The following is a 16730-nucleotide window of genomic DNA, read 5'->3' as shown; positions in this document are numbered from 1 at the left end:
TTAAATTATTCCATAGTTTTACCCCACTTATGGAAATACAAAATCTTTTTTTGGTTGTACGTGTAGCATGAATTTTTAAATTTAACTGACCCCTTAAATTATATCCCCCTTCCCTTTCATTAAATAGTTTTTGAATTCCACCAGGTAATAAATTGTTCCTGGCTTTATACATAAACACAGCAGTCTTATATCCCACTAAATCAAAAATTTTAACAATTTAGACTGTATGAAAGCTCCAATGGTGTGATCCCTGTACCCCATCTTATGCACAATTCTTATCGCTCTTTTTTGTAATATATACAAAAAAAAAAAAAAAGATAACCACATGGGCTCATTTGGCACACCTGTGTTAGGCTCTACAATATGTAGTTACATCCATAAATGCTGCTTAAAACTGTACTGTGCCAAAAGGAAGCCCTGTGTCAATCGTGTCAAGGAGCGCAGTCGACTGCTCTGGGCTTGGAGGCATCTGGGATGGACCATCACACAGTGGAAACATGTACTGTGGTCAGACCAATCAGTGTTTCAGGTCTTTTATGGGAGGAATGGACGCCGTGTGCTCCGGACCAAAGATGAAAAAGACCATCCAGACTGTTACCAGCAACAAATCCAAAAGCCAGGGTCTATCATGGTCTAGGGTTGTGTCAGTGCCCTTAGCAAAGGTGACTTCTGCACTTATGTGATGGCTCCATTAATGCTAAGCAATACATAGAGATGGTGGAGAAACATAGGTTGCCTTCAAGACAACATCTTATTTCCAGAGATGCCTATGCATATTTCAGGACAGACAGTGCAAAACCTCATACTGCACATTACCAAGGCCTGGCTATGGTGGAAAAGGGTGTGAGTGCTGGACTTGCCTGCCTGCAGTCCTGACCTGTACCCAGTAGAGAATGTGTGGTGCGTTTTGAAATGCAAATAGCCTCAATAAAGGCCTAGGACTGTTGTGCACCTTAAGATTTGTTTGCAGGAATAATGGGACAAAATGAAACCTGACCCACTTAATCACTTGGTGTCCTCAGTCCCTAAATGTCTGGAAATGAGTGTTTATTTTGTACAAATAATAACACTAAGATATTACGTCAAATAATGCGCTGCTGTATGGTTTCCAATGTAATACAGGACACCGTGATTTACAGGTCACTATTTTCAATTTTAATTTAGATTTTACATACCGTTCCAACTTTCTGTTTTGGGGATGTATACATCCAGTAACTGCTTAAACATGCAAACTAAGTTTTACCCAGACCCTTATATAAGCTGATTAACCGAATACAAATATTGCTTCGGTTACGTAACCTTAAATTTAACTATGTTTAAGTATATTGCGTACAAATTTAATTTACGAGTTCTATAAACTCGGTCTAGTGTTTGACAAACCGTGTGAAAACACGTTTTTTCTGGCTAAAGTGCGCCCGCGGAGTCTTCTGCAGCCTGAAAACAAACCATGCCAGAGAGATACATCGAAATGTGCAACTCCAAGTCCATCTTGTAAAACAAACTGGCTCGACACTTTTCCCACTCCATCTGTTGCTCTGTCTCATCTTTTCTCTGGAGCGGACAACGCAGCTGTTCACGTTGCACGCTCGACCACAACAAGCACGCGCCTCCAAAAGCGACCGGCAGCAGAGAGACAATGTAGTGGGCTCTGCAGGGCTACCACAATGGGAGGAGTATGAAAGTAGCCCTGAGCCCTGCCCACCTACTCCAAAACATATAAGAAGCTGAAGTGAAGCAAAAAAGCAGGACTGAAACCATAGATCTTGGTGAAAAGACTGACTACAGAAAAAAAACTTCACCACAACTCACTTCTTTTATCAGTTATCTTATGTTTTTATCCTTATGACCTTTATGGCATTTGATCAACACATTTTAAATATTTTTCTCACCTCATATGGAGATATAAGAACTTTTGTTTCAAACATACAATCATTGAACAGACTTCACTGAAGATTTAGATTTTTTTTTCTTGTAAAGAAAAATCAGTCACAATGACACTGGACACCGAGCTTGGTGTGAAGGGCAGCAGCATCATCAGAGAATGGACTGGACAGGTTCAACCTGCTCTGGTCACCACCTTTGTTTTCCTCTTCTGTCTGGAAGCCTGTCTGTGGGTCAGGAACCTTCGTCTCAAGCGAAGACTGCCAGGACCCTTTGCCTGGCCCGTGGTGGGCAACGTCATGCAGCTGGGTCAGATGCCTCACATCACCTTCACCAAGCTGGCCAAAAAGTATGGCAGCGTGTACCAGATACGGCTGGGCTGCAGTGATATTGTGGTTCTGAATGGAGACAGGGCGATACGTCAGGCTCTGATACAGCACAGCACAGAGTTTGCAGGCAGACCAAACTTTGTCTCTTTCCAAATGATCTCTGGAGGCAGGAGTGTTACATTCACTAATTACAGCAAACAGTGGAAAGCACACAGGAAAATTGCCCAGACGAGTCTCAGAGCCTTTTCCTCTGCAAACAGCAAGACCAAAAAATCTTTTGAGCAACATGTTACAGCTGAGGCCATGGAGCTGGTGCAGGGATTTTTGCGCCACAGTGCTGATGGACGGTATTTTTACCCTGCTCATGAACTTACAGTAGCTGCAGCTAACATCATGTGTGCTCTGTGCTTTGGGAGGAGATACGGACACGATGACCTGGAGTTCAGGACCATGCTAAAAAGAATGAGCAAGTTTGGAGAGACAGTAGGGGCAGGCAGCTTGGTGGACGTCATGCCCTGGCTTCAGTCCTTCCCTAACCCAGTCCGCAGTGTCTATGAAAATTTCAAAAACCTCAACAAAGAGTTTTTCGCCTTTGTGACAGATAAAGTGGTGCAGCACAGAGAGTCATTTAACCCTAATGTGACCCGTGACATGAGTGATGCCATCATCAGTGTGGTTGAGCATGGAAAAGACAGCGGACTAACAAAAGAGTTTGTTGAAGCAACTGTCACAGATCTAATTGGTGCAGGTCAAGACACAATGTCGACTGCCATGCAGTGGATCGTCCTGCTCCTTGTCAAATACCCAGACATGCAAGCCAAACTGCAGGAGCTCCTAGACAAAGTGGTAGGCCCAGACAGACTGCCATCCATTGAAGACAGAAGGAGCCTTCCGTATCTGGACGCCTTCATCTATGAGACAATGCGCTTCACCAGCTTTGTACCTGTCACCATCCCACACTCCACAACCTCAGACGTCACTATCGAAGGTCTCCACATCCCCAAAGAGACAGTGGTCTTCATCAATCAGTGGTCTGTAAATCACGACCCTCTGAAGTGGAAGGACCCACACATTTTTGACCCCACACGCTTTCTTGATGAAAATGGGGCCCTCGATAAAGACATAGCAAACAGTGTCATGATTTTTTCAACGGGTAAAAGACGTTGCATTGGCAACCAGATCGCCAAGGTGCAGGTGTTTCTATTCACAGCAGTGTTGCTGCACCAGTGCAGTTTTGACAGCAACCCCTCCAAGCCCCTCACCCTTGACTGTTCCTACGGGCTCGCACTGAAGCCCCTACGATTCTGCATCAGCGCCAAGCTCAGGGGAAAGCTGCTTGGCTTAGTTTCCCCAGCATGAACAGCATGTCCCAGTACTGTCACTCAAGGCCAGCAAACACTTTTCCACAATTATATTTAACAGTGAGTATCAATACAATACAGCTGTACAAAATCCTGTTGTTGTAAACTTTTTATATTTAATGAATATCTTCACACAGTTTGTGTTTGAATTATTGTTGGTCCAAGGCTGAGAATAACATTTTAAAGATGTATCATTAGCTGCAGGTAAAATTCAAGCTTGTGGACTGCAAAGGTATTACATTTCTGCTTCACAAAATACTCTATACTTGATGGGATTTTGTACATAATACTGAGTTGTGTGTTTGTTTTACATCCACTATGGAGCATGTACATGTAAGGTGTGTGCAGGAATTAGCTACATCCCTCAAATGTCAACTTAAACTAATATAACTATATATGAAATGCTTGTGAATGTTATTGTCACTCGATGACTTATTGTTCTCATTTTTAAAATATAAGAATATATTTAACCATTGCCACATAAAGCAGTTACTTTTTTTGTAATTTCATGTTTCAGTTATGACACTAAATGTAATGTATTTCACTGTCTACTGTATTCAAAACATATGAACACATTATACAAACAATGCTGATTGGGGGGATTCTGGCATGTTTGTGAAGGAGGAAGTATTTCATCAAGGAGCATCCATCAGACTCTCAAAGATGAAGAGACAATACTAGGGACCAGGAGCACATCAGTGACCTGTGAAATTCTTTCACTTGACTTATTCTCAAAACAGGTTTGTTTACAAAATAACCGCCATTGCATTCTCTGAAAGGCTCTGCATTCAGAAATGGATGTTATAATGTCTAAGGGATGTGTTTCTCTGTCTATGTCTGACTGTCAAGGCAAAACAGTGACACTCAGCAGGCCTGGAATGTTAAAGCGTTCTTTATAGATTTTGCTGTCAGTGTGTTGTATTTATATGTAGGAAAGATAAGCTATATCTGAAATGAATAAAGTGAACTGTCAATGATTAATGAATCCAGTGTAATTCTTGAAGTCATAATACTCCTGTGTACCTGCTAATGTAGGGGTACAGTACATCTCTGGCTACAGTCTGAAGCTGGAGTCTTGGTTGTTTTAGCCGCAGTTGGCACGGTCACAAAATGTGCTAACAATCTGGCATTAGACACCAAAATTGTTTAGATGTCTTTCATTACTCATTGCTCCAAAAATAGAAACCTCTACTTAACTTGGTTGATTATCACTAAAACTAAAACTTCCTTTTGTTTCACAAGCACCCACATAAGCAGAATGATAACACAAGTCCTCTGTTCTAAGTCTTGTATAAATCTATTTTGATGCAGCAACAACCCCGACATTTACATTGTCTCAGTACATCTTGTTTAAAAGGGCTCTTTTGCCAACAACAATGACCTATATATGTTTAATAAAAGCACAATAAATACTGCTGTTTGTATCTGTTCAGTGATTGGATTTAAAGCCCACAGATTGCATGGTGATATCACACAGTCCTTCTTCCTTTATGGTTTTAAATAACAGCTTGGCTGTATTTAAAAAAAAAAAAAAAATCATGTTTCAGATGCCATGGAAAGTCCACAGGAAAGTGCAAACAGCACAATCACCTAACCCCAGGGGGAAAACAGCCCACTCCAGGTCATTGTCCTTTACAGGATACACTGTATACTGCTACTTTAAAACTACATGCATTCAATCACAATGCTTATGTTTTTTTATTTATTTGTTTATTTTATAGGGACACATCCAGCTAAACATTGTCACACACAGGCACCTGAGGCATATGGGGTATCTAGCTAAAAGCTAATTTGCAGCCCCTGTCCCTGGTTAGGCTTTTAAAACAAACGTTTAAAAACAAATTGCTTAATAGGCAAAACTAGCTTTGACCAGCACTGTTCAGAATCAGAATCAGCTTTATTTGCCAGGTTTAACCTTAAGTGTTTATCAGTGTGATGGCCTGGGGGAAGAAACTGTCCCTGTGTCTGGTTGTACTGGCGTACATTGACCTGTAGTGGCGTCTAGAGGGGAGGAGTTCAATGGTCTCATCTTTGTTGTAGTGCATAATATTTTAACATTAACAAATCTGTGTTAGATATTGCATGACAAATAGCATTTAGGCCACACATGGTATACTTTCTGGCAACAAAACTGTATGTCTGTAGTATATGTCAACAGGCGCTGTTAAGTAGCTGCTCTCATTTTCCACCATCCAATAGGGGATGTTGCTGGAAGGAGGCCTGAGTGGGAAGAGGACTAAGGTCTGCAGGCTGTGGTCAAAATGGGAGGGGAGAGTTATTTAAAAACCTGAGCTGCTGACCCCTCCTACAATAGAGATACATATAAGCGAAGTGTTAAGGCTTAAATCTGTTTTCTTCTTAAGTAGTCATCTGTAGACGTGCTGCACCACAAACCGCTCAAGCTGATCGAGCCCTTGTCACTAGCTTCTGTGGAGGAGGGATGAGGAAGCATGTGATTGCTGCTTGGAGTCCTTTTTTTTGGTATGGAAACTTTGTTTGTCTGATTGAAGGATAGAACAAAAAAAGCATAAATAAATAGCATTTGAATATATATTTAAGACATTACAAAGAAGAATGTGCCATTTTTAATCAACAAAATAAAGCTTTTTATTTGACACGGATGATAGGACAGAATACAGAATAAGACAATGAGTCAAGCGGACACAGAGCTCAGTGTGAAGGGCAGCAGCATCATCATGGAATGGACTGGACAGGTTCAACTTGCTCTGGTCACCGCCTTTGTTTTCCTCTTCTGTCTGGAAGCCTGTCTGTGGGTCAGGAACCTCAGGCTCAAGAGAAGACTGCCAGGACCCTTTGCCTGGCCCGTGGTGGGCAACGTCATGCAGCTGGGTCAGATGCCTCACCTCACCTTCGCCAAGCTGGCCAAAAAGTATGGCAGCGTGTACCAGATACGGCTAGGCTGCAGTGATATTGTGGTTCTGAATGGAGACAGGGTGATACGTCAGGCTCTGATACAGCACAGCACAGAGTTTGCAGGCAGACCAAACTTTGCCTCTTTTCAGGTTGTCTCAGGGGGGAGAAGCATGGTTTTTGGCAGTTACAGTAAACAGTGGAAGATGCACAGGAAAGTTGCTCAATCAGCAATCAGAGCATTCACATCTGCCAACAGTCAGACCAAAAAAGCTTTTGAGCAGCACATCGTGGCTGAAGCCATAGAACTAGTTGAGATTTTCCTTAAACTCAGTTCTCAGGGTAATTATTTCAACCCCACTGATGAGTTGACAGTAGCTGCAGCTAATGTGATGTGTGCCTTGTGCTTTGGAAAACGTTATGGACATGATGATGCTGAGTTTAGATCCTTGTTAAAGAATGCATATCAATTTGGACAGACAGTGGGGGCTGGCAGCTTGGTAGATATGATGCCTTGGCTTCAGTCTTTTCCCAATCCAGTCCGTAGCATCTTCAAAAAATTCAAAGACCTAAACCACGAGTTCTTTAGATTCATCTGTAAAAAGGTAGAGGAGCACAGAAAGACCTTTGATCCAGAGGTGACAAGAGATATGAGTGATGCCTTTATTGGAGCCATTGACAAGGCTGACAGTGACAACGGCCTAACCAAAGACTACACAGAAGGAACGGTGACAGACCTGATTGGAGCAGGTCAGGATACCGTCTCCACTGCTCTTCAGTGGATCATCCTTCTGCTGGCTAAACACCCAGAAATCCAAACCAAAATCCATGAGCTCCTAGACAAAGTAGTAGGCCCAAACAGACTGCCATCAAGTGAGGACAGAAGTGCCCTGGCCTACATTGATGCCTTCATCTATGAAACAATGCGCTTCACCAGCTTTGTCCCAGTTGCCATCCCCCATTCCACAACCTCAGATGTCACCATTGATGGTCATCACATCCCCAAAGACATGGTGGTCTTCATCAATCAGTGGTCTGTCAATAATGATCCTCTGAAGTGGAAGGACCCACATATCTTTGACCCCTCACGGTTCCTGGATGAAAATGGCTCCCTAGACACGGATATCACCAACAACGTTATGATCCTCTCAGCACCAACGTTATGATCTTCTCAGGAGGAAAGAGAAGATGTATTGGGGAACAGATTGCCAAAGTCGAGATATTTTTGTTCTTTGCAATTCTACTCCACCAGTGTAGCTTTGAAAAAAACCCCAGCGAGGACCTGTCTTTAAAGTGCGTCTACGGCTTAACACTGAAGCCTTTAGATTACAACATCGCTGCCAAACTCAGGGGAAATTACTTAAAGGCCAATAAAGAGATGTTTAACTATGGGTTCTCTGATGCAATATGAGGTACAGTATGTGTTCTAAAATAAATATGTATGCCTTGTATGACAGAGGATTTTTAATTAATGAGTCAAAACTGTTCTTTCACCTGGTAACAAAATATATGTCATTTAAAGTATGTATCCTGACAATGGAATTAGGGAGGATGTGAGGAATATTTGAACTCAGTTTTACTGTTCAACTCTGAATAAATGTGACTATAAATGACTAAGAAAATATACTGGCTCTGCTACATCATGTAAGGAAATAAACCCTAATGTAGCCGCCCAAAATTACAATTCATAATAAACCTTAAATGTGTATCGTTACTTATATGAGAGTATATGCAGTAGTGGGTGTCCACTGTTTTTTGTTTTTGCTGATGTGGAGCAATCATTTTCTAGCCATGTGGTCTAAGATGAACAGTTTTTTATCTTCATATGCCTTTAACTTTTTCACAGTTTGATCTTAATACAAATATAGAGTCCATGCCATTTATTTTCATGTACTTGTAAATCAGGCATAATACTGTTGTAATCCAAAAACAAACTGATGTCACATATAACATATGTCTTATTTATCTTACTGTTTTAGCACACATATTACATCACTACACAGCATGAGTTCTTAGGCATATCACAAATTCTTAACAAAGCTGAACAAAATATCTAAATAATGTGTGTGCCTGTGTTACAGTCTGTACTCTACAGTGTCACCAAAGCCTTGTTGGTACAATAAACAATTTTGTATTGATTTATAGCTGAGTCTGTGGGGTGTATCAGGCGGAGATGCCAGTGTTAAGAATCATTCATTCATTCATTTTGTACCGCTTAGTCCCCATGTTAAGAATCACATAGATCATAAAAAAGCCTGATGTCTGGTCTCTGTGTTGTTGTGAGCATATAAGGTAGTTAAAACGAGTTAAACATCAGGTTGGACTATATGTGTGAGCAGTTTCATTTTCTAACCACTGTTTTTCTTTGGCTTTGGCATGTGTTTTTATGATTTAACATGCAAAATACAGCAGAATACTGGTGATTTGTTGAAGCTCTGTTTGCACTGGTGTTTGTTTCATTTGGATAAAATCCTTCAGGCTGCTCGCTGGCTTTCAACCTGACATGACCCACCATGGTAATTAAGCTTTCCATTATTTTCTAACACCTGTATATTGTTTTGCAGTGACAAGCATATGAGATTTGTATCTACTGCAACAAAAGCAGTAAACAGCCCTCGTAAAATTCTGCTTCCTGATTGACAGTTTTTTTTTTGTTTTTTTGTTTTTGTTTGTTTGTTTGTTTGGGAAAACCAAACCACCATTGCTCAAAATGTTACATTGCTGTACTTACGTTACATAAATATTGTTTTAAATTTGAGTTGGCAGCTAATGCCAGTCATCCCTCTTCCATTTACCTCCTTGTCCTTGTCCCATGGGAGTCTTGCCTCAGTGAGCGGTCCTGAGACAGGAGCAGGGGTGTGGCTGAACTTTAAGGGAAGCTGTCTCTCCCTCACTCTCTCTCTTTGCTCTAACACCACAATGACCCTAGAGGGAGAAATGGGCTGCCTGACATCCCCTGTTTCTATCACTGCTTCTCAAAACATCCATGAAATGTGTCCAGCTGAAAGACTCCCTTTCACCCTGAATCCCCCTGCTTTTCACTCAACATACCCTCAACCTGCTGAGTTTCACTCCTTAAAGGAAAACAGAAAAGTGGACAGCCAGATACAGTGCAGCACTCTGTCCAAAACCCACTCGCCTCTGCTGGCGGTTTCACATGCAAACTGCAGCCACTGTTCGGTTGATGACACACACAGCGAGGTAGAATTACTTGGACGGAGACAAATGCAGTTCTCCAGAAAATCTCTTCCCCGTACACTGTCATCATCTACTGAAACACAGCAGATCATTGTGTCTGAGCGTTGACTGGGAACGGCCTGGTGTACTTATTCAGCCAGTCTTTCCTATGACGCTGCCCTGAACAGCAACACACTGACCACAGCTGCACACTAAATCCCAAATAATGCAGACAAATAATATGACTGTAATTTTGTATGCTCTTCAATATGGCCCAAAGCATCAAACATGAAAGCGGATCATTAATCATTCTGTTACAAAAACATGGTTGTAAGTAACCCAGTAAATGTTTTCCTTTGAATGACAAGAAAACATTGCTTGTTGGAAAAAAAGGAAGCTCATGTAAAGTATCTATGAATCAACGTTTTTCCTTTTCCCACAGGACAAAGGTGATGTTTCCAACAAGTCAAATAAACATGGCTGCCCAAAGGTCAAATAGTGACCCTCAAATCTCTGTATTTACAGCAGCATAGGCCAGTTTACAGAAGCCTGTACTCTACTCTAAAAGAGAAATGACACTTTCTGACTAGGCACTTTAATAAACCTGATCTTTTTCTAAACTGATGCTCCATGTTTTAAAAAACACTTAGAGCACTTTTACAACAAATTTAAATGTGTAAGGAAAAAAAGAGGAAAACAAAAAGTCCAGTAACACTTGTGGTGTTTGGAGCAACGTTAATGTAAAGACCCATGTGTTTTGGCAAAGTTTCTCCAAACACTGCAAGCAGTGCTGGACTTTGTGTTCTCCAGTTTGTTTCTCCCTTGTTTGTGCACCTTGACAGTGGATGACGTTGTGCCAGAACTTTCTGCTGTAAAGAAAAAAAAAAAGAGTAATTTGCATTCTGATTCAGTCTAATATATTCCACAGTTTTTGTGATCTTCCATTTGTCAGCTCAAAAATGTTCCCTCTCTTATGAACCCCTCCTGTGACATAAAGACTGAGCAGGACTTATGATAATCTTCCAAGCTGACACTATAATTAAATCAAAAACTTTGGTATCCTGCTATAGACTGTATCTGAACTCATTACTCACATAAAGACCAACACTGTGACTCTTCACTTCATGTTTTGGAATACAACCTAATGCAACCATTATAAAGACATGTAAAATGACCCTTTTCAACAAATAATTATCCAGCTCATTATTATAGGGTGGGATGGCTGGTGCTTGTTGTTTTGACCATGTTGGGATTGTGTTTTGGAGAGGTAGCGAGGAGAGGAGCTTTGATATAAAATAACACTGTGTGCAGTTACATTTGCCTTCTTTCCATATAACAAACAATCATTTTCAGGAAGTGAGGGAGGACCTGATCCATGTTGGTCGGTATGAGAACACAGTTAGCATGTGGTTTTTGTTCATGGATGGGAGTTTACATCATGGCTTGACACGGTCACTCATATTAACCCTGTTTAAGTGGTGAAGTTGTCTTATATTGAAAGTGAGCAACCCGCTCTCTTATAATATTTGCTAAATAGCGATGTAGCGCACCTGTAATGTAATGTACATCAACTGAAGTGAAACAAGAGGGTGTAGAGACTACTAATGAAGAAATTTGCACCTCTTCTCCTTTCTTCTGTCACTTCAGACATGCTGATATGGAGGCCAAGGCTGTGTCAGGATGTCTCCTCTGTGCACTGTGGCAAGTCTTACTTTTCACTATTCACATCCTTCAGTGCCTAAACAGCTCTACTTTCTCACTTTCTATTAAGATTTCACTCAAGCAAGCACAAAAACTCCATTATTTGCCAGAACCTAGAAAGATTACTCTAGTGTGCCTTCTACAAATAGCTCATGATCTCATTTATCTCATGATAAATCAGTTCTGGTGGACCTTCAGAGTGGTTATCTGGTGCTTCCCTGTAGGTCCTTCGCCAGCAACAGGCCATCAGTCTTGTGCAGTGTCAGACATAGTGGTGTCTCCTCAGACCATGAGGAACCACTGACAGCACTGTTGTGTAACCCAGGCTGGACCCTCTTCAAGAGGTACATTAAAGTGTCTTGGACAAGCACACATATCTGATTTGTTTAGAAAGCAGAGGATATAAATCAGATTATTGCTCTGTGTTTTCTCAAGTAACGTGAGAATGTTATAAACACTCAACAGACTGATATCCTGTGCACGAGAGAGAGAAGTGAAAGCAAGTAGAGGACTTGCAGATAAGTGCTACTTTTATGTAATGACAAATATAAGTATTTGCACAGAACAAAAAAAAACAAGTAATGTTAGAAAAGGTGATAGCAATAACTATCAAAGGAATTAAGACATTAACTGTGTATTTTTTTTACAGGCATTAAAGAGGTGATTACACAGATATATACATTGGCTTGAAAGGTAAAAGAAAGCACCTTACTGATCTCTGATACTAGTAACACCTTGCATTGCTAAATTGTGGATAGATTTGTATGCATGTGTTGGTTCTGCAGATAAAGAGAGCTGGAAAGGCTTGATACATGGCAGACAAAGTCTAACCATGTCCTCTTGGCCAGTGGTAGAAGTACTTAGATTGCTTACTTAAGTAAAAATAGCAATATTACAGCATAAAATACTCTATTACAAGTGAAAGTCCTGCATTCACTATTTGCATAAAAATATACCTAAAGTACAAAAAGTAAAAGCACTCATTATGCAGAATGACACTTTTCATATTGGTGTACATCATTTTATTAGATTACAATAACTGATGTATTATTGCATTCATCACATTTAATGTTGCAGCTGGTAAAGGAGGAGCTCATTTTAACTACCTTATATGCTTATAATTTGAAGTAGTTTACATACTGTTGGGCAGATTGGGAATTTCCTACCAGGGATCAATAAGGTCTTATGATTATAATGAATTTTTTTTATTAAGCTGGTTCTTAAATGTAACTAGTAACTAAAGTTATCAAATAAACGTAGTGGAGTAAAAAGGATAACATTTGCCTCTGAATTTTTGTTAAGTTGAAGTATAAAATCAAAGAAAATGAAAATACTCAAGTAAAGTACATATACCTCAATACTGTACTTAAGTACAACTTGAATCAATGTACTCAGTTATTTTCCATCTCACACAGGTATTCTTGAGTATACTTTACAGCTCATCATCAAATTAGACCTCGTCAACAGACAGGAAAATAGAAGAACAGAACAATGGAGGATCAGAGAGCATGCTTCGACTGAAGGAGAAAACTACAGTCTTAGTCATTTAAAGTTACAATGTTGGCATTTTTTATGCTTTCTTTGCGTTCTTTTAAATTCTGTTTCTTTTATTGTGTGTCAATGCAGAAAAACAACATGATCTTAACAACTACCCTCACATGAAATAAACCAACAGTACATGGCCAAAATTAGGGGGATAAATGTTAACAGTCAAATACAGTATAACACCCACATGTGATTGTTACACATCTCATTCCAGTGCTACCGCAGCCTCCGCTCCTTTGGGAGAGCTTTCTACAAGATTTTGGAACCTAGCGGAGGGAAATTCTCCTATTCAGCCACAAGAGCATTAATGAGAATGGGTACTGATATTGATAGTAAGTAAATGGTCTACATCAACTCGTGAAAAACAGCCTAAAGGCAAAGGTTTGGAAGAGAAAGTTAGAAAAGGGTGCCCATATACAATATATAACAGAAAATAAATGACATTTTCTGAGTCAATGCCAGTCAAAGAGGCTGTGGCTGGTGCAGCCTGAGTAATACTTTGAATCCACAATGAATATGTGAAATTGGAAATCACTGGTAAGAATGAGAGAGCAACATATTGCCATCAGAGACATCAAGGCCAATCGAGATGCACACAGTTCCAGAGAAATAAATAAGAGTCAGGCAGCACTGTCTTTGTGTAATCGCCGTTACTCAGACTTTACAATGGTGAGTGAAGAAAGCATAACCTGTCAGTTTTAGAGTGTCTGTATCTGTAATTTAGCTGATGTACTGGGGTATGAACCATCATGTAACCATCTCCCTTACAAAGACCAATGTTGCATGGTCCCATGTTAAAAAAGCTACCCATAATTCAGCGTTCCATTGCACCAGAACCCCTCTCCTTCAATTCCCCTGCTTTCACACCATCCCACTTCAAGCCCTCTTCTTGGCAACGTTTTACTCCAGACCAAAAAAAAAAAATGTAGCAATAAGCTATTTGTGTTCATAGGAATTGATTTTCAGTTTTTATATTCTCATTTTGTAGTGGGCTCTGATTGCTCGTCAGAATTTCCCCACTCACTGAAGGAAACCATTGTGCTGGAGCTGACCACTCGACTGAAAATACACTTTGTCTCTGTCTACACTTGGAGAGTGTAGGCCCACTGACTGTGAGATGTTCTATTTCAGTTACTAAATGACAATATCTCGCCTATTATTTGATAGACCTTATATTAAGTCAATATTTTTGACAATTTTAGGAGTGGTACTTATAAATCTTAGGTTAATATGGATAGACTAATCACTAATAGTCCTTTAAAGCATCCAGCAGTTCCTACAAAACAGATGTCTACAGGGTCAAACGCATGGGTGTCAGTGCCTTGTCTCTGTGAGTTTTCATCACACCATCAGCTGGTTTTCCATACACTAGGTGGAGCAGGGGTTGGCACTGTTGCCTCAAAGCAAGATGTTTCTGGGTTTGAGCCCCAGCGGATGGGTGAAGGGACACCACACAGTAAACAGGCATCTGAGAGGATGCAGGAGGCTTCTCAGGACAAAATGAGAGGTCCTAGAAGACACTTTGAGCTGAGGTGCAGATCATACAAAACAACGCAGTGGGGATGAAGGGTGCTTATGGAAATGCTGGGGTTAACACAAGGCTCTGGAGACACCACTTACTCAGCCTGCCAAAATTAGAGGATTTGTGAGGAGCCAAGCTCTAATCCACAGAGAGAAAAAGGAGAGGACACACAAGCTGATCATGTTCAGACCGTTTATACAGTGGCATTGTATCCACTCAGAATCCCAAAGAGAAATCAATCAGAGATGTCATAGTCATGGGTTGGCAGTATGTCAGATATGCAAAACCCTGGGGATTTTCTGCATTCCAGTACATCAGCTCCAATTCACACTTGGAAAAAGCTATTACGTTTGCTGAAGTGTAAAACTATGCAATGCAACCGATGACAACAAACATGTATTAAATCTTCTGGTGTGTGTGATTTCATAGCATTATGTAAGACAGCAGTGCCTGCGCCAGACCCTCAGACAGAGTGCAGGGGAGAAATTCAGGTGCATACTGCAGAGCACGCAGCTCTCTTCTTTGCCTGCCATACTTGGAAATAGTTGGTTGAGTGTGCTCAACTTGATTATCCCAATAACAATCTGAAGCCAAAACTTTAGGAGACGAGGTAATAAAATGTTGCAGAATAAATATACTGTCATGTTTACAATAAAACACAGTTACTAATTTATACAGTTTAAATCACTAAGCTACTCTGCATGAAGACAGGAGCTCCTGTTGATTACATAATTCAGTAAAGGCAAAAAAGGAGTTAACACTTCTGCAGTCAGCTACCTCTGTCTGAACTATAGAGGCTGAGGGGCCTCTCACATGGGTCTGCAGCTCAGCTTTCAAATACAATTATGTGTTTGTGCAAATTCTACCCATTTGCCCAAACCAGTAAAATCACTTCAAAAATATCTGATCCTGACTTCGTTAGATGAGAAGATAATGTGATGGAGGATTAATTGTGATTTTTGTCTATATGTACAATGAATGGCACAGCTGTGGATCCCATCCCAGAAGAAGCACCTGACAAGATGTGGAGAGGGTGTTTTAGTAAATGGCACTGTGCATCTAAAGATGATGTACTGTATGTATAGCTCAGATCTGTGATGTGCCATATAATGATTCAGAGGAATGGGGACCTTTGATTTGAGTGACAACCGCCGACTTAAATTGCCGCTCATGCTAACCCCCACCCTACCTCCTACTCTGCAATAGGCAGACCAGGGGAGACAGGAATTGCGGAGTCTGGTTCAGTTCTCCAAACTGGGATCATATACTGTAGCAGAGGAGAACCCATTAAGCAAGTCCTGGACTTTGGCTGACTCTCCATCAGCATAGGCACCCCATCATAAACCCCTGCTCCAACCATTCTTCTTCCCTCTCTTTTTTTTTTACTCCACCCACACATGCTCCCAACCCCCTGCTGGTTCTGCTGCCAGGAACTAAGATGTAAGGCTTCTCTGCCGAGAACTGCTTCCAAGGTAGCAGTTCGCTCCTCTGCCAGCAAAAATAAGACATTCTGCTCTCCCTCACATTCCCTCCCTCCCTCCCACCTCCCCATCCCATCTTAGTAACACAGTGGTCAGAGTGCTGCCAGCTACAGCCAAAAGATACACTCTGTTTTTTTCTGGTTGTGAGAATATTTTGCTTTGCCCTTTATGTATTTAGGAGCCAGTCAGTTTGAAAGGCAACGTGTTCTCTGAGCTGGGTTACTATGTACACACTGGAACAGACCGCTTGTTGTGTTTATTGTTGTTAAGTTGGAAACTAGGCTGTACATGGGCTGTAAAGTATAAGGATAATCACCTTTATTTGGCCAAGTATGTTACACACAAGGAATTTGTTTCCGATACAGAACCGAGGCAGCCATCTGCGGTGCCAACTCAACTGGCTTTAACCATCAGGGGCAACTTGGGGGTTCAGTGTCTTGCCCAAGGACACTTCAACACATGGACTGCAGGCACCGAGATTTGAACCTCCAACCCTTCGCTTGGGAGATGACTGTTCTACCCACTGAACCACAGTCACCCTCAACTCAACTCAACTTTATTTATATAGCGCTTTACCACAGCGCAGCTGACCAAAGCACTTAACATATCGTACAAATATAAAAAAAACAACACATAAAAAGCTATAAACAGTAATATAAACACTAACACTACAGACAAAGTCTCATTCCTGGTCAAACACCAATGAATACAAGTATGTCTTCAAATAAGACTTAAAAGTAGACAGTGAGGGGGCCTGCCTAATATAAAGCGGCAACGCATTCCATAGATTTGGACCTACCACAGCGAAGGCTCTATCCCCCCTAGTTTTCGGCCTGGCCCTCGGGGCCTCCCGAAGAAGGCG

The 16730-nt window shown here is 41.1% G+C and overlaps 1 protein-coding gene and 1 pseudogene across 1 annotated transcript; both read left to right on the top strand.

The window, feature by feature from the left end:
- Positions 1-1775: 1775 nt before the first annotated feature.
- Positions 1776-4528, top strand: LOC109968310 (cytochrome P450 1B1). Its single transcript, XM_074527668.1, has one exon. It carries the CDS (start codon positions 1992-1994, stop codon positions 3567-3569), a length of 1578 nt encoding a protein of 525 aa, XP_074383769.1. The 5' UTR covers positions 1776-1991; the 3' UTR covers positions 3570-4528.
- Positions 4529-5956: 1428 nt separating this feature from the next.
- LOC109968312 (cytochrome P450 1B1 pseudogene) lies at positions 5957-8805 on the top strand (annotated as a pseudogene).
- Positions 8806-16730: the final 7925 nt, after the last annotated feature.

The sequence above is a fragment of the Monopterus albus genome, unplaced genomic scaffold, assembly GCF_001952655.1.
Source record: "Monopterus albus unplaced genomic scaffold, M_albus_1.0 scaffold147.1, whole genome shotgun sequence".
In the NCBI taxonomy this organism is placed as follows: Eukaryota; Metazoa; Chordata; class Actinopteri; order Synbranchiformes; family Synbranchidae; genus Monopterus; species Monopterus albus.
The sequence above is the reverse complement of the archived record's forward strand: the minus strand, read 5'-3'. Positions and strand labels throughout refer to the sequence as shown.

Excerpts from the sequence above, each read along its gene's own strand:
- LOC109968310 (XM_074527668.1), top strand. The coding sequence starts at position 1,992 with ATGACACTGGACACCGAGCTTGGTGTGAAGGGCAGCAGCATCATCAGA.